Below are 23,539 nucleotides of genomic sequence, written 5' to 3'. Positions count from 1 at the left end.
GCCTGCACTGTTTCATTCGTCGAAACAAGTTCCCGACCATTCGTCTCGAAAGCTTCAACGTTGGTAGCAGTTTTTGCCAATCTACCAGTATGAAATTCTGTATCACCCGACGGCGCAAACGCAAAAGGCGACACATTTTCTAGTTTACCTGTAGGCACAGGAGCAGCGTTTGACTTATCGGAAGCTTCTTGTTTACATTTCGATTATTCTGATTCCAGACAATTGATTCTTTTCCTGTTGATTCACGGCGGATCGCACACGTCATGGAGCATGAGTAGTCACTAAAATTGCTAAACTGTTACATTCGCAAATGTTTGCCGCGCTCTCGGAAATGTATTCCCGATCCCTTAATGTGAAGATACTTTTGCACGACAACAGTATATATGTTGTGAATGATGTCGTTCTACTTCATACACTACACATACATGAGTGTTAATCCCGCCTCGTTGCAACAGCAAGTGTGAAGTATTCCACATAGAGTTCACTGGGAAAGAGTACGCACTAAGCAGCTGACGCAAAAACATTGTACGTGGGTTGGTTCAAACAAGCACAATGTTGCGCTTGCACGGGCAATCAGGCCTCACAGCGCCAGGGATTTTTGTCCTGGCCACATCCTGATATTTCATGGCAACGCCTCCACACAGACTTTGCTGGCCCCTTTTGGCAAACACATTGATTCCATTATTGTCGATGTCTACAGTAAATGCCTGTTCGTTGTCCCAATGCAGCTGACGAATGCCGCCAGCGCTGTCAGGCGCTGGGTTCTGTGTTTTCCCTCGAAGGCTTCCCACATCCAATGGACCTCCTTTTTTCTCCCAAGGAGTTTGCAAAATTTTGCAAACACAATGGAACACAGCATTTCAGCACAACACCATTCTCGGCACAGTCTAACGGCGAAGCCAACAGTACGTAAATATCAAAACTCCAAGCTTCACATTCATATGAAGATGCCTTACTGATGTTTCTGAGTTCATAAGACACTTTACCTGCCCCTGACATTTCACCGGCGGAACGTTTGCATCGGAGACGCCATTGGACCTTGTTGCATTTGCTTAATCCTTACTGCTGTGCTCGAGCTTCAGATTCACCTACAAGTTTCAGCTGAACATCAGATTTCCGTTTCGGATGTACAAAAAAAACACATTTTTGGGAATCCGGCGTTGTTCTCAGATCATCTGGCAAAGCGCAGTGTGCTACTCGCAGAAGCACAGGCACGCATCAGCGCCACCAAAATCAGCCACAACTCCATAAATTCAATGATGCTGCCGTAGATTCAACTGTTTCAGATTCATTCACTGCACGACGTCTGCCCGCCATGTCACAGCCACATCCGACCCCCGCAACACAGCCTCCTTCCCAGTTTACCGGGAGGTTGCCTGCACTCAGGGCCGTCTCACCGATGAACTCTCTGTCTGCCCACTTGCGACGCCGTTGCCGCCAGCGCCGCAGGTCGGCGCTCTGATGGACATCGATGCCGTCACCGCAGGCTAGTCGCCGGCACCCCCTGAAGCACCCTCCTCACCCCTAGCTGTGTCATCGGATGCGTCCTGCGCCTGGTTTTCCGGGGCAGTTTCCCTGGGACTTCCAAGACGCGATGTCGGGATGCGGGTTTGTCTGCTCTGACCCCAGCCAAGCAACCATTCTCATCACTATCGACGCCATAGGCCCCGCTCCGTACCGTCCAAGTTGGGCGGGAAGGGGTGAGGAATCGTCCGCTATCCAGTCGGCCACACTTTCAAATATGGGCGACGCCAGCTACGCAACCGCGTTTCCTACAACCGTCACTGCGGCATGAGGGCGCTGCCAAAAAATATTACGCCACTGCCAATGAGCTGGAAGTATCCCCTCTCTGGAGCTACAGCGGTGGGTGTACTTAAGTTAGAAAATTAATATACTGATCTCATTTTGTGTGTTTGCCTGTTGAATAACATTTACAGACTTTCATAGTGGCCAGCATCGTGATCTACTGGATATTTATTGCATTGAAGACTGATTGATTTGTAAATCTGCGGTATCTGTGTATGTTTCAACATGCACTGCAACCACAGCAATAAAGTTATGTATTATTTTTACTATTTGCTATTAGGCGTAAAATAAATTAATATCTGAATTGTCTGTACATGAACAGCAACTATTCTTTGCCCTTGTATCCACGAAAGAAACGCACGGCATGCAAGGAACTTCTAAAAATTTTGGCTAGGGAAAGCTTTGGAAACGTTATCCAAGCAGAGCCTTACATTCCTTTACGACACCTAGAAACCTGTTTATCTCCAGCACTGACGTTTCGGCCGTGGCCTAGTAGCTATGTACAGGGATTGCGCCATTTTCGTCAGCACTGCTGAGCGCTGACACGCTATTTCGCGAAGACGCCAATCCCCATAAGGAAGTGTCGGCCAGGGTCAATGAGGGTGGAGTGTTTGCCGCTCCAAACTGCAAAGCGATATGTTCCGAAGCTAATAAAGACGTTGTTTGCTATCATGAGTGTTTGCACTGGAGAACTTCGACTTCACCACTCACCACCCCACACTCTTCAAGAATATATTGATAGTAGAATACAATTTAACAGGCTTCTTTGATCAGTAATTACCAGTTCAATTACTGTGGATATCCAAAGAACCATAGCTTACTTCAGTTTGAATGTAAACAAACATAGCTCTTAATCGAGACTGGATGAACGTAAGCATTGTTAGGCAAGTGTACTACGTGCAAAAGAACATCAAATTAAAGTATGGTCAGTTTATTTGTACTGTTATTATTTCAAAGTTACAATCATCATTCTTCAAATACGTACCTTTAATATCTGAAAAGTATAAGAGAGACATATCGTATTTGGCACATGGTCAGGTTTACTTCGTAACGAAGCATATTCTCTCAGAAGCCACCAAACTCGATTCCGATAGCTGCAAAGCATACATTCTCAAGTCTAAAGAAACGAGCACAGACTTATTACAAGCAAAATATATCTGTTTGACCACACCAAAAGGAGAATTTCCTTACTTCGTGAAAACTAATAATAAATTAATTAAACACATCATTCTGCCTATAAGTGAGTACACTTTTCGCACTGGTAATGATAAATGTTTCAATAACCAGTCAGATGCATTTCGAGAGCCATAGGTATTGGGTATTCTAGTCAAATACACAACTTTATGTTGGAAAGGTGTATCCAAGTACGATTCACGAAGTTTTGCCAACATAGACGCTCCATTGTAGTGCTTAGGATTCCTTGTGTTAATGTGACTTTTCATGGCCAATCCATACTGTGTTTCGTGAACTGCTATTTTACATATTCCATCAGGAAGTGTATGCCGCTAAATCACTGAGAAATGAATGATACAATTATTTAAAAGGAAAGTGATGTTTTATTTAAGTTCACATTGATGTCAAACGAACTGAGTGTCTGAGACGACATGTAACGTCCTTCTTTAAACAGGCAATATCTGTTTCCACAACTCAGTGCGGTCATGGAGAAGATCTTGGTTGGTCTCAAACTCCAGCCGCATGTGCAGGTAGTTGGAGGCTTCAGAACTGTACTTCTCCCACGTCACTGGGCTTCCAGAAGGAGCAGGGTCACTAAAAATAAAAATAAATTAAAACCAAAAGCAAACAAGGAGAAGGTAAACATACACCTGGATAATGTACGGCTGCATTAAAGATGATTATCTCATTATCTCTACAGAGGGGACGGGCATAGAATATCGTCGACTTACCATACCCCTGTACTGTAAGGGTGCCGCGAATTGCAACCAAAGAGGTCATGCTACGAAAAGAAATGGCACCCCAAACCATCAATCCTGGTTGATGGGCTGTTGACGAGGGACAGATTGATATCCCACCGCTGTCCAGAGCGTCTGCAGACAGATCTTCGCTGGCCATCGGGGCTTAGTACGAAGCGGAACTTATCATTGACGACAGTTCTACTTCGGTCCACGATAAGGCAGGGAGGGTAAAAGCATCTGGAGCCCTGACAACAGTGGGTTACCAACCTCATTGTCGAACTCCATAAGGCCCAACAACCAGAAGAGGTAGTCTGTGGTACCACTCCTTTTCACAGTAGGACATCTTCTGTTGTGGTATGCGGCACCCTTACAAAACAGAAGTAAGTTGACGATTTTCTACGCACCGTTTTGTTGCCCTTCATGACAATTCATACTCGTCTTTCGTTATAGCAACCTAATTCCCTCTCGCACACGGCAAGAGTTTCGTGGGATCTCTCCCCACCTGGGAGAGTTTGGAGCTTTACAGGTAGAGCCTCCAAACTGTAGTGTTGACAGATTGCCAACACTACGCACATTATTTAAGGGAGGCGGCCATTAAGCAAGCAGGCGGACTTGATGGTCTGTGATGATGGTAAAGTGACGACCATACAAGAAATCATGGAACTTAGTAACACCAAACACGAGAGCCAAAGCTTCTTTCTCTACCTGTGAATAATTTCTTTGCGCAGACGAGAGCAATTTGGACGCAAAGACAATAGGGCGATCATGCGACCCATCTCTGTGCGCAAGCACAGCACCGATCCCGAAATCCGATGCATCTACCATCAACAAAAGGGGTCTCTGGGGATCGAATGGCGTATGGCAAGTATTTGAAAGCAACGCCGATTTCAACTGGCGAAAGGCGCGTTCGCATTCCGTCGTCCAGACGAACGGAACACCTTTACGGCGTAAGCGATGAAGCAGAGCTGAAATGGAAGAGGCATGCGCACATTCACTCACACCTTGTGATTCTAAATCGTGAAATGTTCCTGCGACCTCATCACGCAATGCGTGGGGAACATTGCGGACTCTGAAAAATTCTGGTTGCGCGTTTACTTTCAGTTCCAAATGTGCTTCATAGTTCTTAGCGCAGCCAAGCCCCGGTGCAACAATGTCTGCAAATTCTTCACATAGCCGAGAAACACTGGCGGAAGGCACAGTCTGATTCACTGATAGAACCTGATTTACAATAGACAAGTTAAACAATTGAAATAAATCTAAACCAAACAAGTTCACTGCAGAAGAACGAAGAACGTAAAATGACACAAGTTTTGTTTGTCCCTTATATGTTGCAAGTAGAGTGCACTGTCCTAACAAAGGGATATTCTGACCTGAATAACTATTTAACTGAACATTTGCGGCATGCAACGGAGCTTTGCCCAGTTGTTTGTACATGTCGTGATTGAGCAATGAAACTGCAGCTCCGGTATCGAGCTGGAATGGTATGACCTTGCCATTAAAGTCCAAATCTACAAAAAGTTTATTGTCCTGCTGACGACAAGAGCGACTGTCTCGTGCAATTTGAAGTGATACAGGTACAGCATCACTTGCTAATTGACGTGATTTCCGGCGACGTCGACGCACACTTTGTGTGGGATGAACACAGTCACTGTTAGAGACAGTGGCACTGGACGAAGTGGAATTAACTACTTGAATGTCCATGGGTGAAGGTTCGCGAGCCTGAGTATTCTTGGTTCGATTCCGGCGCAAAGCAAAGGGCCTGGAATGGTATTGATTGTCTGATCTGAGCTTTTTCTGGAAAACACTTTGAACATGTCCTTTCTTATTACAGAAAAAGCAAATAGCTTGGCGTGACGGGCAATTTTCACGCGAATGTCTAGTGGCACACCGCGGGCATGATTTCACTGCACTTGTATGCAGGCGCGGCACACCTGGTTTAGAGCGTGGCGGCAGCTGCGTGGACGTGCGTGAGGGCAGTTTACCGGTCCGTGCAGCGCGCCCGGCGGGCCGGTTAATGGTACACACGGCTGGCGAAGTTGATTCCTGAGCAAAGTCAAGCGTGTCTTGTCTATCCAATATGTCTATCACTTGTTGAAGGGAGGGCTTGACGAGTTTCAAAATCTGTTCCCGTATGCGAACATCAGAAACGTTCTGTGCTATTGCATCACGTACCATAGTATCTGAATAAGGGAGTCCACATTCACACTCAAAAGCACAATTCCTTGTAAGGCCTTGCAATGTTGCAACCCACTCCCTATTAGTTTGACCGGCCGTACGTTTTGTACGAAAGGAAGTATACCATTTTGCCCCATGGCGACGCGCCGCTGCCGCCACCGCCGCCGCCGCCTGTCCTCCAGCCGGCGCCGCCCGCAGTGGACGCTTCGCTGCAGCCACCAAGCGCCTCCCTGGGTCATGAGCCGCCGATCGCTTCCCGTGACCAGCTGTCCTCCGCCGTGGAACTCTTGCCCGCTCCGGACCACATGACGTCATCGCGCGTTGGATACCCCGACGCAATGGAGGTCGACCCTTCGGCCCCTCCTGTCTCTTTACGGGCGCATACACCGCATGTTGACGTGCACCCTGGACTAGGTTTTCAGGCGTTTCCTAGATCCCCTCGGACCGAATGGCCGGGTGCGGGTGGCACAGCCTCGCCTGTTGTTCGGCTCCCCACCTCATCGCATACGTCAACATGGGGTCCTCCCCACGGCGGGCGGAAGCCTTGTAACACGACCGTTCGCCGATTTGCGGGGGAGGAATGTGGTGTCACCGCCAGACACCACACTTGCTAGGTGGTAGCTTTGAATCGGCCGCAGTCCATTAGTACATGTCGGACCCGCGTGTCGCCACTGTCAGGGATCGCAGACCGAGCGCCACCACAAGGCAGGTCTCGAGAGACTGACGAGCACTCGCCCCAGTTGTACGGACGACGTAGCTAGCGACTACACTGACGAAGCCTCGCTCATTTGCAGAGCAGATAGTTAGAATATCCTTCAGCTAAGTCAATGGCTACGACCTAGCAAGGCGCCATTAGTAACATTGCATGTATCTAAAGAGTCTCACTTGTATCGCCACAATCTCCAGATGTACCAAAAGGATGGATTAAAGTTAAGTATTCCAGAAGCTACGTACTTTTCTTTATAGCATTCATTACGTATCCTGTTTCAGACCTCACGCCATCCTGCTTTAGCTTAGCGCGGGCCTTTCGGCTTCCTCTCATTGTGTCTAGGCTGTCTTGTCTAGACACAACACAAACAGCTAGGGTTTTGACGATCTAACACGCCAGTTGGACAGAATTTGGTACGATACCCTCAGGATGGCATCCAGTAACTCGGGTCATTCCTTCATAGTGTGTGTTTCTGGTCTTCTTTTCTTTTTTTGTCGTGAAGTGTATACTGGCCTATATCCAACAAATACTTGAGAACTTAGGATAGAAGTCCTACTCTGAAGAAAGTGGCAGGCGTAAGAGAGGAATTCTTGGAAGGATGCATCAAGTCTTTTAGACAATGAATCTCAACTATTTTAAGACCAAAAATTGGAACCACCAGCCATTGGGTCGGTATTATCGCTAATGATAGCAATTAGTGTAACAGCTTACACTCATGTTCTAATCGAAAAGATACTTAAAGAGAATTTCCCTTGGAGGTCGAGATCAGTGGAACTGGACAACAAGGTAAGTAGCTTAGTAAAATATGCATATGTTGCCAATTTCGCAAGCGTACTTTGGGTTTTGGCTGTGTGTAATTTGTGTCCAGTGTCGAAACATCGATGGCGTATTTCCGGGGTCTCCTGCAATGCCGCCAACCCGCAACACAGCACCGTTATGCGGTCATCGCTCCAGCTCCGCAGGCGCACCAACCAGGGTCAGGCGAACTTCCATTGACCTACAGGAAGCACGCTACTTCAGAGGGCATGCGCAAGATCAATAAAGGTCGTCACGTTAACCGGCTTTTTCTTGCATCCGCGATGCCGTTTTCCTCAGCCAATCGGAGCCCACATCGCTAGACCAATAGCTATCAGGTGGTCATCCGCTCGTCTGGCGAGCAGCAGGCAGTTCCGTGTCCGCCAGCAAAATTACAAGATCGGCAGCATCACGCCTCCGCCAGGACTTGACGTCGCATTTGCCACCCGGGACCATCGCGCATCACGCGTAGCTGCTCCGGCCTTGGTCTCTGATGCTGGAACTCCTTGTACTGGGCTGGCCGGAGTGACCGAGCGGTTCTAGGCGCTACAGTTCGGAACCGCGCGACCGCTACGGTCGCCCTGTCTCGGGCATGGATGTGTGTGATGTCCTTAGGTTAGTTCTAAATTCTAGGGGACTGATGACCTTAGAAGTTAAGTCCCATAGTGCTCAGAGCCATTTGAACCATTTTCCTTGCACCGTTCGTGAAATGGAACCTTAATTTTCCTCTTGCTTTTGATGTCTAATAATGTAGTATGTTTCGTTTCCAAAAGAACTTTCCAGAAGGGAGTCTCACGGAGAGATGTGTCGTTTTCCAAGAACTTTAAGCTGCCCAAGAATTCATTCCTTTATTTTCAAGACGGACTTGTTTTGAACTGCTATAGGATCGCAGAACTTATATTTGTAAGCATAAACTGATTGAGTCTACATGGATACTTGCAAATCACATTAAAGTGTTTGGCAGAAGGTTCATCGAACGACCTTCACAATTCTCTATTATTCCAATCTTGTAAAGCGCGCGGAAAGAATGAACACCTACATCTTTCCGAACGAGCTATATTTCCCTTATTTCATTGTGGTGATCGTTCCTCGCTATGTAGTTCAGTGTCAACAAAATATTTTCGTATTCGGAGGAGAAAATTGGTGACTGGAATTTCGTGAGAAGACTCCGTCGCAACGAAAAACGCCTTTCTTTTAATGATTTCCAGCCCAAATCCTGTATCATTTCTGGAACACTCTCTCCCATATTTCGCTATAATACAAAACGGGCTGCCTTTCTTTGAACTTTATCGATGTACTCCGTCAGTCCTATCTGGTAAGGATCCATCCAACACCGCGCAGCAGTAGTCTAAAAGAGGACGGACAAGCGTAGTGCAGGCAGACTCCTTAATAGGTCTGTTACATTTTCTAAATGTCCTGTCAATGAAACGCAGTCTTTGGTTAGCCTTTCCCACAACATTTTCTATGTGTTTCTTCCAATTTAAGCTGTTCGTAATTGTAATACCTAGGTATTTAGTTGAATTTACGGCTTTTAGATTAAACCGATTTATCGTGTAACCGAAGTTTGAATTCCTTTTAGCACTCATGTGGATGACGTCACACTTTTCGTTATTTAAAGTCTACTGCCACATTTCGCACCATTCAGATATCTTTTCTAAATCGTTTTGCAGTTTGTTTCAAACAATTCAATAAATTGATTTTTGAGCGTAATCAACTGACTTACTGTGAAAGTGTCCCAAGTCGGGACACTTCAGTCGAAGCCCATAAGAATTCCCCAATAGAAACATGAAAGAGGATTGAAAACAACTTTCGAGTAAAAATAATGGTTCACACCACAACGCTCCTTTGCTATGGTTTTCCCAGTGAGGCAGATCGACTTCCTCATTCCAAACCGAGTTCTTACATTTCGTTGCTGTCCCACAACGAAGAATTTTACGACGGCTTTCGAAAAGTGATTTTGTTAATAATAATAATAATAATAATAATAATAATAATATCGGTAATCAAAGAGCTTTTTATTGCATACAACTTTAAGCTAAAACTGTCAGCTATTTTTGTTCTTAATTGCACCCCACATTAAACCACTTTTATATCAAGGACGAGTATTTCATTACCCTAGTACAGAATTCTGTCGCCTATGTGCTAAGCCCTGGTTTCACTCTCTCTTTTTAACTCATCATCACCTTCAAACCATTGTGATTCTCTCGTTTTTTCACATTCAGAAACAGGTGACAATTCTGCTTGGCAAATCAGGGCTGTGTCTAGAAGAAACCCTTAAGCAACATTTACTTTCGTGCCGTAGTGCAGCAAAAAAGGACGCCAGGGCTCAACATACCAAGCCTTTTATTCTGGATGGCTCTTATGAACTTGTTCAGTATTTCACAGTAAATTTTAGACGTTATTGCCTTACAACAAGGAATACCCCTTTCTGTCTCAAAAATAGTTTCACTAGCTTTTATACAGATTTCGTTTAGCGGCACTTTAAAGGTTCTCATGGCGAGATAACACCATAGCTCTATTGCTGTACGGATTTATATCGCTTTTTTGCTTTGGTTTAATGTTATAACATTGAGTATCTGTAAATGTGATTGAATCGATAACATAAAATTGTATACTCCTTTCTTTGTTAAAGCTTTGATGTCGTGGTTTGATTCTATGCAATGTAGTACATCTGTCATTTAAATTCTTTGTCCCATTTGGAGGGAACAAAACTTACTACATATAATTGTAATTTCTGTGGGAATAATTTTTTGTAGAAATGTCAATATGTGCAAATGTTCTGCTTTATTTAATGGGTTTGGTTTCTGTTATGTAAACCACTGATCATCACTTAGGGTTCTTAGTTCTTTAGTATATAAAAGGTGTAGTGGTCCCTCTCGGGAACGGAACTGTGTAGCGCGCGCAAATTGTGGTTGGCCTAGGTAGAAAAGGTGGAACAAGAGTCAGTCGGCGACGAGATACCAAACTGTGAACTGCCATGTAAAAGTTGCATATTGTGTTGGTTCCGAGAGAGGCTTTTTCTGCCACTTTCCAATGCCTCGGATGGATGGATAAATAGCTGGAACGATTCTGGAATTGGTATCCATCTTCGCCACCAAGAAGCGTCAGAGTCCAGCAAATCTGCCTGCAAATCCACCTACCAACATGCAGTTGCCACCACATTGGGCAATCACTGTAACGGAATACAATATTGATGTACAGTGAAGGATCAGCTTATTGGATGTGTTAGTGTGCTCAAATATAAGGTAACTTATAACTGAATTTATGTACCTACCTTGATATTTTCCCTATCACAAAACCTTTCAGGTTCCTCTCCATTTAAACTATGATTACCGAGTGTCCTAGTTTGTGGAAAAAATGAAAGCCTTAGAATAATGTCGTTTGATCTTTGGTAAGAAGGGACTGTTCAGATTTATTGTGGATTTAGTGAAATTGTGGAAGGTAGTAAATGTAGTCTTTTGAAAGCCTCCCAGGGATGGAAACAGTCTAATTTAAAGTTTTGTGGAGTTTCAAAGTCTCCTATTTAATCATTTACTTAAAAGTATAAGATTGTGGTAATAAAGACAATTTGCAGTTAATTTTAAAGATTAAAAGCCCTTAAAACTGAGGCTCATAAAGTGTTGCTTAGTTAATGATCATAATGCTGCCTGTAGTAAACTTTGAAAGGTGAGTCAGTTTCTCGTAAAGTTGTCAACATTGTGTCCCACTGTAGCAAAAGTCGTGAACTGCATTTATGGAAAGTTATACACTCATGCTTGCTAAGCACTTGTTTCTTTTGGGTATTTAAAGTGCATATTAATAGTGTAATAAAATCAGCAGTTTATCCTTTACCACTATTTATGAAAGCAATTATTTCTTTATTCAAAAGACAGTGAGAAGTAACCCGTTAGTGAATTCCATTTAACTTTCATTCTAAACAGAATAGTATTTACTTGAGAGATACTTAACCTGTGACCAGTTCATAATTTTGCAGTGAACTACATTTATAATTTTATGTCAGCTAGGAATATGTTTGAACAATAATACTGAACCTATGTTCAATTAATCATTCTGCAGTGAATATTAATAGTAACGTTATAAAGGCAATTCAGTTTGAATAATCCCTGAAAGTAATAGTGTGTTTAGTTATTTGTTATATTTTTGCAAATAGTTTGTGCTGCTCTAGCTGTTAATCCCAACCTTAACGTTAACATAGGCAGGTGTCAGAGTTCATTGCACTCGCACGTGGTAAAATAGCGGCTATGTTTGTCCGTTGAAGTTACTCATACCTACTTTCTTAAACAAGAACGTTTATCTTTTTCTTGCCTAATTAGGCTGGCGACAGTTTTCCTTATTCTTTAAACAGTGTAGCTAGGTAAAACATTTTTTGTACTGTTCAAATATTTACGAAATTCTGACTTTCATTTCCGATAAGCCACCTCCGTTAGGTACAACATGGTCAACATAACAAAATTCCTCTCAGAGGGTAACGCTGCTCTGTTGCTTTATACCATAATTCCTCTAACAACATAGTTTTATTTCACGACCTGCCTCCAACTTTAAGGTTATGGTATAGCAGTAGCAGACGGTAGTGTTATAAGGTCTCATACCATTGATTGGCTTTTTGTTTCCAGATTGACATACGCAGTCCCCATTTCAACCCTTGTCTATTCGTGGTAGAGGAATCTGTTTCCTTCTGCACAGTACCGCATCAGAAACGGCACTCTTTCTCTTCGTTCTGTAAACGTAAGCCAGCATTTTGGGACACATTGTGCACAATGTTTATGATAACAAAGTTTGTCACAAGTTCGTAGAGCACTACCTGTGATTTCCGCCTACTAATTCTGTAATCATGATCCGACGATTATCTCTGATACTGACATTAATTTTGGAATGAGTTCATTTGTCAGAACAGATAGTCGTCCGCTTTTTTTAATCTTCATAAAAATTCGTCCTACCTTACCGAAACAAACGACCTCATTTTCATACACCACTGTCACTCATTATTTTCTCTCCATAAATCCCACAAATCATGTATCACCACATCATTAAAGTTCAGAAAAAGAATAACAGAATGCAATTCGCAGGCGGCGGTATTTTCGATGATAGTGGCCATTTTAATTTACAGTTCCGAGTCAAAAAAATTGTTCAGTAACCTTTCCGCGGCACTATCAGACTCGCAAAGACACAACTGTGACGAAATCCCTCCACTGTCCCAACTCTTGAGCCCATCAGACATCATCAGTGCTTAACTTACCGAACAGCCCCTGTTATTGGTATAATCGTGTTTACTGTAAACGTTACGAATAAAGTACTTACCGGTACTTAGCGAAATTTGTCCAGAGTGTTGCCAGCAGTTGCAGCACCTTCCAATCGTCGGACTCAGGGTCCTTGTTGGGTCCCCCGTCCTCTTGCATAAACAGGTAGTGAGTCTCCTCAGCGTGTGCCATTCCTGTGAAATGTATCTGCATTAGCTCACTACAAACCAGCAGCAAGGTTTATCATCTACTAGGTCGTAAATCCATTTACTGAGCTACATACGGTGAGATAGGTAAGACTGATGACCCAACGATACCGAGAAAATGAAGATAAACATATCGAACTACTGTTTTCTCTGTATTATAACCGACAACGTGGCGAAGTTTCTGAAGTGTGCAAGCAAATTAAATATTATAACTGCCGAATTACGACAACTTCTTTTCTCTTTACTGCAACTTAGTATACACTTTTTCTGTGGCCTTGGACCAAATGATTCAGTTTAACATTACTGGCCTCCAAGGTCATCGGACCTGACTGCATGTTTTCGGTGATTACTATTGCACGTCTGATAATTCACAACACGATCTTCTTTAACTCAGCGAAGTGTGCAAGTTCTGGATACATCTGTGCTGGTCAGTCTTAGCTGCCTCGACATGTATTTTTCATGGCCATATCATCCATACTACTATATAAAAACCAGTTGTTGTTTAACTTTGTTAACAAAAATATCGAAAAATTCTTAAACGTACTCTAATAAACTTTCGGACGGACATAAGTTAAATATTTTTTAGTGAACATGATATGTAACTGTGTACACACTAAAGCGGAAACGTTGCTAGGAAAAATCTCGAAAAGTTCTTGACCCATTTACTTCTAATTTTTACGTGATAGTCAGATAAAAGTTTCGACAGATGTGTTTGTTATATAATAAGAATACCACTATGTATAAGTCGTTGCTTAAAGTTGCACCAAAAATCTCTCGTCCAATTTACTTCAGATTTTAAAACAATGCTCTAATAAACGTTTAGACGGACATAGGCTACCTATCTGTAATATATATACGGTATATAAATAAATCTACAATAGAAGATAGAAACGTTTTTAGCAAAATTCTCGAAGTGCTTGACCAATTTACTTCCAATTTTTACATGATTCTCTAATAAACATTCATACTGACATATGCTGTAAATTTTTTTAATCCACAATTTGCAGGTTTTCTGTTAAAATAACTGCGAGAGTGAAAATGCTGTGCTGCGAAAATATACAGATCCTAACATTTTCGGTCAGTTTTAACTACGATAACAGGGCTTATAAACCATTAGACAAATGGTTTCTCTGAAATTTATTCTTTATTTCCATACATAATTGTAAAAAAAATTGCCTGCACAACGTTGTCTTTGCTTTGTTTTCTTCCCCACAGTTAGTTTTAATGGAAAATAGGAAAGTAGTTTCTATGACTTATTGGATTATGATTAGAGTACTACTACGGACATGGAGCATCTGAAACGTTATAGTCCCACCCAATTGTAGATCAAAATTGCAAAATACTCTCACTGAAGCCACTATCCTCACAGGTCCAGCAGCTGGACAGGTCTCTCTCATGTCTCACACACTTGTGACACCAACCATTTTCCCACTCATTTTAAGTAAATTTAACTCCCAATCAAGGTTTCGTTCGCAATAACTATAAACAAAGCTTATGGTCAGAGAGATACGGGAGGGGGGAGGGGGGAGAGGAGATAGACGGAGGGTGGACATAAAGAGGGGAAGGAGAAGATGGTCACAGAGGAAGGAGGAGAAACTGGAGAGTATAGTGGGAGGACGTTATGGACACAGAGAGAGAGGAGGTGGAGGGGGCGGGGGGAGGAGGAAGAGATGGACAGAGAAAGGGATGAGGAGGAAATGGACAGAGGGAGCATGAAGAGATTAGGACCTATATCCAATCCCCAGACACATTTAGCAATTGCAAAGCATAGCCGGTTTCACTAGCAGCAAGTAAATTATGACAGCAACAAATATGTCTTTCATAATTCTGATTCAAATACATTATTAGTAACAGATGTAAGTAGGCTGTTTATGTTTTCTCTATGTAAGTAGGCTGTTTATGTTTTCTTATTGGCAACATTACTTAGCGCTCAATATGAAAATCACTGGCTGTGCTGTGTGCAGTCTGTGGCTAGTTTGCATTGTTGTCTGCCATTGTAGTGTTAGGCAGCTGGCTGTGAACAGCGCGTAGCGTTGCGCAGTTGGAGGTGAGCCGCCAGCAGTGGTGGATGTGGGGAGAGAGATGGCGGAGTTTTGTAATTTGTCATGAACTGCTATATTTATATATGATGATGTCAAGGTAAATACATTGTTTGTTCTCTATTAATATCTTTCATTTGCTAACTATCCCTATCAGTAGTTAGTGCCTTCCATAGTTTGAATCTTTTATTTAGCTGGCAGTAGTGGCGCTCGCTGTATTGCAGTAGCTTGAGCAGCGAAGATTTTTGTGAGGTAAGTGATTTGTGAAAGGTATAGTTTGATGTTAGTCAGGGCCATTCTTTTGTAGGGAATTTTGAAAGTCACATTGCATTGCGCTAACAAAATATTGTGTGTCAGTTTCAGCACAGTCATGTATAATTGTTAAAAAGGGGACGTTTCATATGGCGACCCTGCCAGGATACCTCACTGGAATCTTCTGATTTTTTCTTGTAGTTTGTGTATTTAGTGTAGCTTTTGTTTATTGCTAGCGCGTAATTGTAGAGAGAATTTCCTTTGTAGTTGTAGCCTTTCGTTGTTGTACAGTAAAACAGTTGTGGCATGCATATAGATTTGCACCAAGTATTTCGCAGCTACGCTTGCAATTAACTAGATATTATTTTCAGTGCTATGTTAATGTGTTCTCCTATTTTTGCACTTCAAATTGTGCTTTTCTGTGTTATCGTGTGAAATATTGTGACAATTATGGCGTGTGAAAAACGTAACACTAGGCTCCAAACTAAACTGAGAAATAATAGTGACGACGAGCGTAGCTTATCAGCGCCTCAGAGTAATGAATTTACTAATGTTCAAAGTAGTAATTTGGTAACTGTGCACAGGGAAATGGAGCGCGCGTCAAACAATGGCGTGGACAGTGAAACAATTAGTGAAGAGGGAAGCATTATCGATCGATCGGTCGGCAATAGCTCGCCTCAGGAAGCCGAAATGACACGACACGATCTCGCAAATACTGCAGATTCAGGTTTTGGATCCTCACCGTTTTCTCAAATAAGTCAAGACACATTTTCTGCTTGTCAAAATGTGAATGTTTCCGGTGTAAATTCACTGCCGAAAAGCACTGAGGAACATGTTTCAGACACCAATGCATTGCTATTACAATTAATACAACAAATGGGACAAACACAGCAAAAGCTTCAAAAGTTAGACACAGTGGAACAAAATCTTAAAAAGTTAGACACAATGGAACAACACCAGAGACAAACACAGCAACAGTTAGACACAATGGAACAACACCAGAGACAAACACAGCAACAGTTAGACACAATGGAACAAAATGTTCAAAAGTTAGACACCACACTTGAACAAACACGTGAAGATTTAACTACTGAGTTACATAACATTGAATCGAAATGTCAAAAAGTCTGTAATGACATAAAAACACAAATTTGTGAGCATTTTCAACCTATTTTTTCGCGGCATGAAAATGCATTACAGAATCACGAAGCAGCCATAAAAGAAATGCAAACCATTGTTCATGAAAATCATGAGACCTTGTGGGCTAAAATTGACTCAGTTGCATCTACCAATTCGGTTAAGCAACTTGCAAAAACTCAGGAAAACTTAAAGGACACAGTAGATTCGATTTCAACACAAATGGACACTCTGAAACTTGGTTCAGGATAACACGTTGAGGAAATGTGTTCACTATCGGAGAAAGTAGCCAAACTTTCGGATCAGGTTACTAACTTATCTACAAAGGTAGATGATGATCTGAATGACACAAGACCTGTAGCCTTCACTGACACAGAAGAGTATGAACAAATTAGAAAATTCAAACAGAATCAAAATCAAATCAATACACAGTACAAAAGAGAAATCCGGGAAGTACAAGATCAGCTGACACAGGTAATACAAGAATTACGTATTTCAGAGGATACTCGCGCCCCAATACGGGAAGAGGGACACAGAAATACGGAACAGCCACAAAATAATAACACAGGGCATTTCGGAAGTTATGAAAGAAATTGGCAATGTGCACCGAATTTTGAGATGGAACGGCCGACAAGACCTAACAATGACCGATATGCGACTCGCCGACATGATGATTTTGACTATAAGCTGTTCATTGCTACACGTAAATTCAAAACATTTAAGAATTCTGGCAACGACATTCATCCACAAGCATGGCTCCATCAATTCTCGCATTGTTTTCCTCCCAACTGGTCGTTAGAACACAGATTAGAATTTATGTGTGGCTACTTGGAGAATGAACCAGCTGTAAGAATGCGATCGGTAATTCACGATTGCCACAGTGAAGGAGAGTTTTACCATGCCTTCCTCTCAGCATATTGGTCTCAAGCCACACAAGACCGAGTAAAACATAGCATCATAATGATGAAACGTTTCGAACAATCTGAGTTTTCCAGTCTTATGAAATATTTTGAAGACATGTTGCATAATAATCAGTATCTTTCAAACCCATACAGCCCCTCAGAACTCATCCGCATTTGCTTAATCAAACTGCCTGAACATTTACGACATATTATTTTGGCAGGACGTTGCAAAGACGACATTGAAGCATTTCAGGGACTCTTACAAGAATTAGAAATTGACACTGACAATCGCGGAACGTGAAACCAGGAACACAACAATTACAGGTCACATCCGTCGCAATTCCGCGATGAAAGAAGTAATAACTTGACACGACAAGTATATTCTCACAACACAAATCGTGACCAAAACAGACACCACCCGTACGACAACCGTTGGCAGAGTAGTAATAATTACAGGGAAAGATCACCTCTCCGCGGTAGTGACTATCACAGAGACAATCAGAGAAACAGACAATATGGGAACCAAAATAATTATTATCAAGGGAGACAGAATAACTTCAGACGCAACAGTTCAGCGCGCAGTTACGATTCAGGGAGAAATTCGCCACCACTTAACCGACAAGAAAGAAACTACAGGAACTACCGACATGACGACAGACGATGTGATCGTAACGACAGACCTGAATTTCATCAGAACTGGCGGGATTGTAACAGAGCTGGGCCCTCTCGGCAAGGCGAATTTGTAGAAGTTAGGTCTCCTAATCCCAATAACAACGCGCGCCAACAAAGAGACAGACAATGACTCGCGCCGCAGGCACCCACGTGCGCCGGCTGGCTCAGAGAAAAATAACATAGACGCTAACCTTGTGAAAAATTCCAGTATTCTTTACTGACATATACTGCATGATAATTGCATTCAAGCTGAAATTCTGAGTACCTTGAAGAGTAAAATATTGTACCACATTTCACATGTAAAACCGATTATTGAAAGATAATCTGTTTTTTAACTTTGTCTTTGCCATAAAACTTTTCACTTCACATTACTAGTATGCTTGTCAGACTTAGAATCTGTTAATATGCAACAATGTTTGAAGTTAAATATCCAATCAAGAACCAAGAGAACTTATTTAAACAGAAATTACTAATGCATTGTTATTGTGAACAGACGACACAGTGTTATTGTGTGTGTACATTCTTGCTTGTTAGTTGCACGATTATGGAACGACTATAAGGCTTACATACTTAGAACATTTACCAGTACTGCTAATGAGATTTTAATGCAACATTTTGGTTTACTTGAAAATATATTCTGGATTTAAAGTACTTTCAGTGAGATACCAGATGGCACAAGGGTTAGTTTATGTGACAGCTACACGATTTTATCACGACGCTACTAATGAGTGACAATTTACAATGTTGCTTTTGCAGTGTTTCTGTTTTATATCTGCACAGTTTTCTGTTTTATTCTGGAAAGTAAAACGGGTTTTAGTAGTAACTTTTGTGGTATAGCTACAATGAGACTGCCTTTTCCGTAGCACAACAATACGTTATAGCACAGTACTTTCCTCATCACGGCAATAAGCGTAATAACTAAGACATTTATACGCAAAGCATTTCACTTTTGTGTATTATGAGGTAAGTACATTGACTTCTGCAGAACTTAGCTTTCGGAGGACGATAACTACGACACTTCCACACAGATTATGTTGCAACAAGACGCACATTTAGCGCTACAGTACACGTATTTGAGTGATTAATTTTGTACTTAAAACATTTATTTTTAAAGATTTTTGAATTACAAAGAAAGTTTTCCGTGATACATTTCATTCCATTGCTGTAATCTGTAACACCTGAGGGTATAATTACATTAATCCTCAGGGGGGTACATGCTTACTTTGTGTACCATGTGTGTGGCAACCACAAGGAACCCTAGCTAATATGGTATTTGCTTATACAACTTTACACATCGGTACCATATTTCTCTAACACACAAATTACACAGCTATCTGATCATTTAACTGAGAGATAAACATTTTTTTACTACATCAGTGACACATGTTTACGCAATACACAATTGGGTAACTTCACACTTATGAAACTGTATTTTGTCTGTACTTTGTAAACTGTTCATATTTTTTCGGAATCATTGTGATACTATGAGAGCTTTGAATGATGTATTTGGTAAGGGAGCATGATTTTAAAGTACGTTTGAGGTAGATGACACTATTGAAATAAGCAGAGAATTTTTTTAGGTTTTGAAATTATTGCAGAAAGCTATGACGTTTTTGAGATTTGACTGAGGTGTTATGATGTTATTATTACGACGACGATGTGTACTATGCTCTTGAGGTATGTTTATGATCAATAAGATGATGCTACCGTATATGAGGAATAAGAAGTATGTTGGAAACCAAGAATCATGCTTTAAGAGTTATGAAATGTGCGTAAATGCGTGACTGTATCACAATGCTGACGAATATTTTATTTGGACACTTATATTTATAGGATTTTCTTTCTACAGATTTGCAACGCTAATTCTTGACCTGTGAAATATTTTTATGTGAGACTGTAACTGTAGCGGAAACTGCTGTCGTAAATATTTCCGTAAGAAAGTTAAGTGACCACCTGCACGTAATGCGTCGCGTGCACCCACCTGGGTGACAGCCGCCCGAAAAAAAGCCATTAGCCTTTCAGAGCACAGGAAGAAAAAAAGAAAAAAAAGGGAGGCTATTATCCTGGCCATTGTCATTCCTTTAGAGAAAGCATCGCAAATCCGACACGCTAATTACTTGGAAACATATCGTACTTTCTGATATTTACTGAAATGCCTAATGAAATGACGAGAAATATTTTTGCATCTGCACACCTGATTACGACAAGCGTCTTTCTACGAGAGTTGAGAGAATTTCTACTAACTTATGAAATGTCACATGACTATTGAATGATATTTTTATGCTTTGGTTTGCGTAATTGCTTATTTCATTTGATACCTGTTTTTCAGCTGTGTTACAGCATTAGTTTTATAAAATAAACTTAGATGCATTTGCTAATGTGAACACTTTCTGTCAACAGATCTATTAAATGATAATTTTGTAATCCACATTCTTTAAAAAAAAAGGAGCACTTGGAAAGGAAAGAACAATAAGAAGGGACTAGTAACAGTAACTGGACACATAATTTTCTTTTCAAGTACATGGTAATATTTTTTTTACAATCAGTTGTTCTGGTGCACCACTTTAATTACTTAGACATTAAGATGTGATTATACATTTCCCTTATCTGCATTGTTATCTTTAGTGTACTATTTTTCCTGCTTGAGCTATGTCATGTTTAGATATAAGCTGCTGTTTGCCAGGCATAGTGCTACTGAACTTTAATTTGTGTTACTCTGCTAAGCTAGATTTATTTTTTGTTTGCTGTGCATTGCCTCATATTAGTTGTAATGTTGAATTGCTTGGTAATTTAGATTTACTGTAGCTTGCTTTGCGATTTTCCATTTTTTTTATTGCTGTTTATATTAATTGTTTTATGTGCTGCTGCATTGCCTCGTTCCTTAGTTTAGCATCTGAGCTCAGGAGATTTAAGTTAGCTTAAGAGGGGGTAGACTATATGAGAAACTGGCTATGGAGAATAGGTAAAGAATGCATTGCCAAGTTATATAAAAAAGATTTGGGCCCAAATGAGTATTGTACAATCAGAAATAATTATTTTGAAAGAAATATGAACAGAATACAGAAAGCAGGCTTAGATAGGACTTTTTGGGAATAATGATGAACAAAGGGAGATCTCCACGCAAAATACTGCAGTAAACAAACCCTGTCCTTTCCCTTTTGTGTTATCCCACTATATGTTTGTGTACCCTTGTGTATTTGTTTTCTTCCTGTCTCTGTGTACTGTTTCATAGAACTTTTTTCTCTTCTAATATTAAGCTACATTCACTATGATGAGGAATACTGTTATCCTCGAATATAATTGGCATTAATAATATGTTATTTACCTTGTAAATATGCTTAGACATTATTTATTCTGTTTTGTTTTAATGCTCATGTGTAAAGTTGATGTTCCAAAAGTTATCCTGTAACACTGATGTATATGTTTATTTCTATTCTTTTGTAAAGCCTGTGTTCCTACAATTGTTATGTATATTGCTATGTTCTTTAATGATGTATTTTGTACCTTTGTAATTGTATTCTTATGTTATAAAATTGTAATTGTCACCAGTTCATGATATTATTAACTTGTTAGTTACATTTCACTGCACACGTTTCTGTTGGTCATAGTATATGGACAATATGTGAGAAGTTGGGACTGTTAGTGTTTGCACGTGTGTTACTAATTCAGCAAGGGACTGGATAACAGCATTGCTGGTTCTAAGGACAATTCCAAAAACTTTGCGAATGCACAAGTGGTGGTTATGGACTGGCTATATTATTCGCAAGACCCTTCGATGGTGATTGTGCACCTGCACAGTCGCAACAGATCGCAACAGATGGCTGCTGGCCATCTCTACAAGGACTACAGTGGGTCTGCATCTTTGATGACCCACCAATACCATCATCTCTACAAGGACTACAGTGGGTCTGCATCTTTGATGACCCACCATGCCATTATTTCTACAAGGACTGCAGTGGGTCTGCACCTCTGGTGGCCCACCAATACCACAATCTCTACCAGGACTCCAGTGGGTCTGCTCTGTGATGACCTACCTACCAATATTCTTCAAAACTTCGAATGACTCTGCTGTGGGTTTGCTCCATTGTGGCCCATTACCTGTCAGCATGTCAAGAGTCAGCACTGTCTTTCCGTTGGAAGGACAACACTACTTCTTCAAGACTGCATGCAAATCCACTACTTCTGTGTGCAATTTATTTTACTAATGAGACTTTGTAAAAAAAAACCTGTAATTACTGTTATGATGAATGATCAGGACTATCTTTATGGACTGTGAGAAAGTTTTAGCTTTTGACCAACATTGTATCAATAAGTGTGTGCATTTGATTTCTTTGTTATTGTAATTATGAAAAATTTTATCAAATCATTATTGGCCACTGCCCAAAAAAATTTTGTAAAATTTTTTGTGGGGAGCATGGGGGCTATGTAAGTAGGCTGTTTATCTTTTCTCTATGTAAGTAGGCTGTTTATGTTTTCTTATTGGCAACGTTACTTAGCGCTCAATATGAAAATCACTAGCTGTGCTGTGTGCAGTCTGTGGCTAGTTTGCATTGTTGTCTGCCATTGTAGTGTTAGGCAGCTGGCTGTGAACAGCGCGTAGCGTTGCGCAGTTGGAGGTGAGCCGCCAGCAGTGGTGGATGTGGGGAGAGAGATGGCGGAGTTTTGTAATTTGTCATGAACTGCTATATTTATATATGATGATGTCAAGGTAAATACATTGTTTGTTCTCTATTAATATCTTTCATTTGCTAACTATCCCTATCAGTAGTTAGTGCCTTCCATAGTTTGAATCTTTTATTTAGCTGGCAGTAGTGGCGCTCGCTTTATTGCAGTAGCTTGAGCAGCGAAGATTTTTGTGAGGTAAGTGATTTGTGAAAGGTATAGTTTAATGTTAGTCAGGGCCATTCTTTTGTAGGGAATGTTGAAAGTCACATTGCGTTGCGCTAACAAAATATTGTGTGTCAGTTTAAGCACAGTCATGTATAATTGTTAAAAAGGGGACGTTTCACAGAGAATGTATAATATGATAATATGATGCAAACGATAGATTCAAAGTACTTAGAAGCAGGTGTTAAATTCAAGAACTAAGAGATTATCATACCATGTAAAGACAGAATTGCCAATGTGAGGTCAAATTTCAGGTCGACATGCTTGAGCTCGTAAACCATAGACTGCGTTAAGATCAGAATTTTAAATGATTTCCAGGCAGATTAAAACTGTATCCAAAACTTGGGATTAGCCGCAGTCTAGGAGTTTGTTTCTACAGTGAACCTTTTACCCTGCAGCAGAGTCTGTGAATTTTTGAAACCCCGTGACTAAAGTTGTTTGTCGGAATAGGCATCGGATCGGAAACACTGCTTTCCGTAAGCAATCCAGGCTCAACCCACGATGCGGGCCCATAGCCTTAATTCTTCCATTACCTGTTCCTACTTTCCAAACTTCAGAGAATGTGGTCTCCATACTTTTGTAGATTAGCAATCCTCGAAGACAGAATATCTCTGCGGAATGATATAACCTAGGACTAGGCGAATTTTTCCAGAATGGATACTTCACTCTGCAGGGGAGTGTGCGCTGTTTATAAAGTCCGTAACAGGTTACAGTGTGTGGCATTCCGGGACCTGAACACGTAACTTTGCTTCTTGGAGCTCTGAGGGTGGTTCTTGAGTCTTGGATATTACATCATTTTCGTACTGGAA

The 23,539-nt window shown here is 41.2% G+C and overlaps 1 protein-coding gene across 1 annotated transcript in view; it reads right to left on the bottom strand.

Moving 5' to 3' along the window:
* Nucleotides 1-3,342: 3,342 nt before the first annotated feature.
* The window catches only part of LOC124622336 (venom carboxylesterase-6-like), a 125,601-nt gene continuing 105,404 nt past the window's right edge, over nt 3,343-23,539 (bottom strand). Inside the window, exons 9-10 of the mRNA XM_047148013.1 lie at nt 12,697-12,829; nt 3,343-3,573 (exon numbers count right to left, since the gene is read on the bottom strand). Of these exons, the coding sequence (XP_047003969.1) occupies nt 3,426-3,573; nt 12,697-12,829 (281 nt within the window). The 3' untranslated portion in view covers nt 3,343-3,425. The remainder of the gene's footprint in view (nt 3,574-12,696; nt 12,830-23,539) is intronic.

Source organism: Schistocerca americana, chromosome 7 (genome assembly GCF_021461395.2).
Source record: "Schistocerca americana isolate TAMUIC-IGC-003095 chromosome 7, iqSchAmer2.1, whole genome shotgun sequence".
In the NCBI taxonomy this organism is placed as follows: domain Eukaryota; kingdom Metazoa; phylum Arthropoda; class Insecta; order Orthoptera; family Acrididae; genus Schistocerca; species Schistocerca americana.
This window is presented reverse-complemented; position numbering and strand designations above follow the sequence as displayed.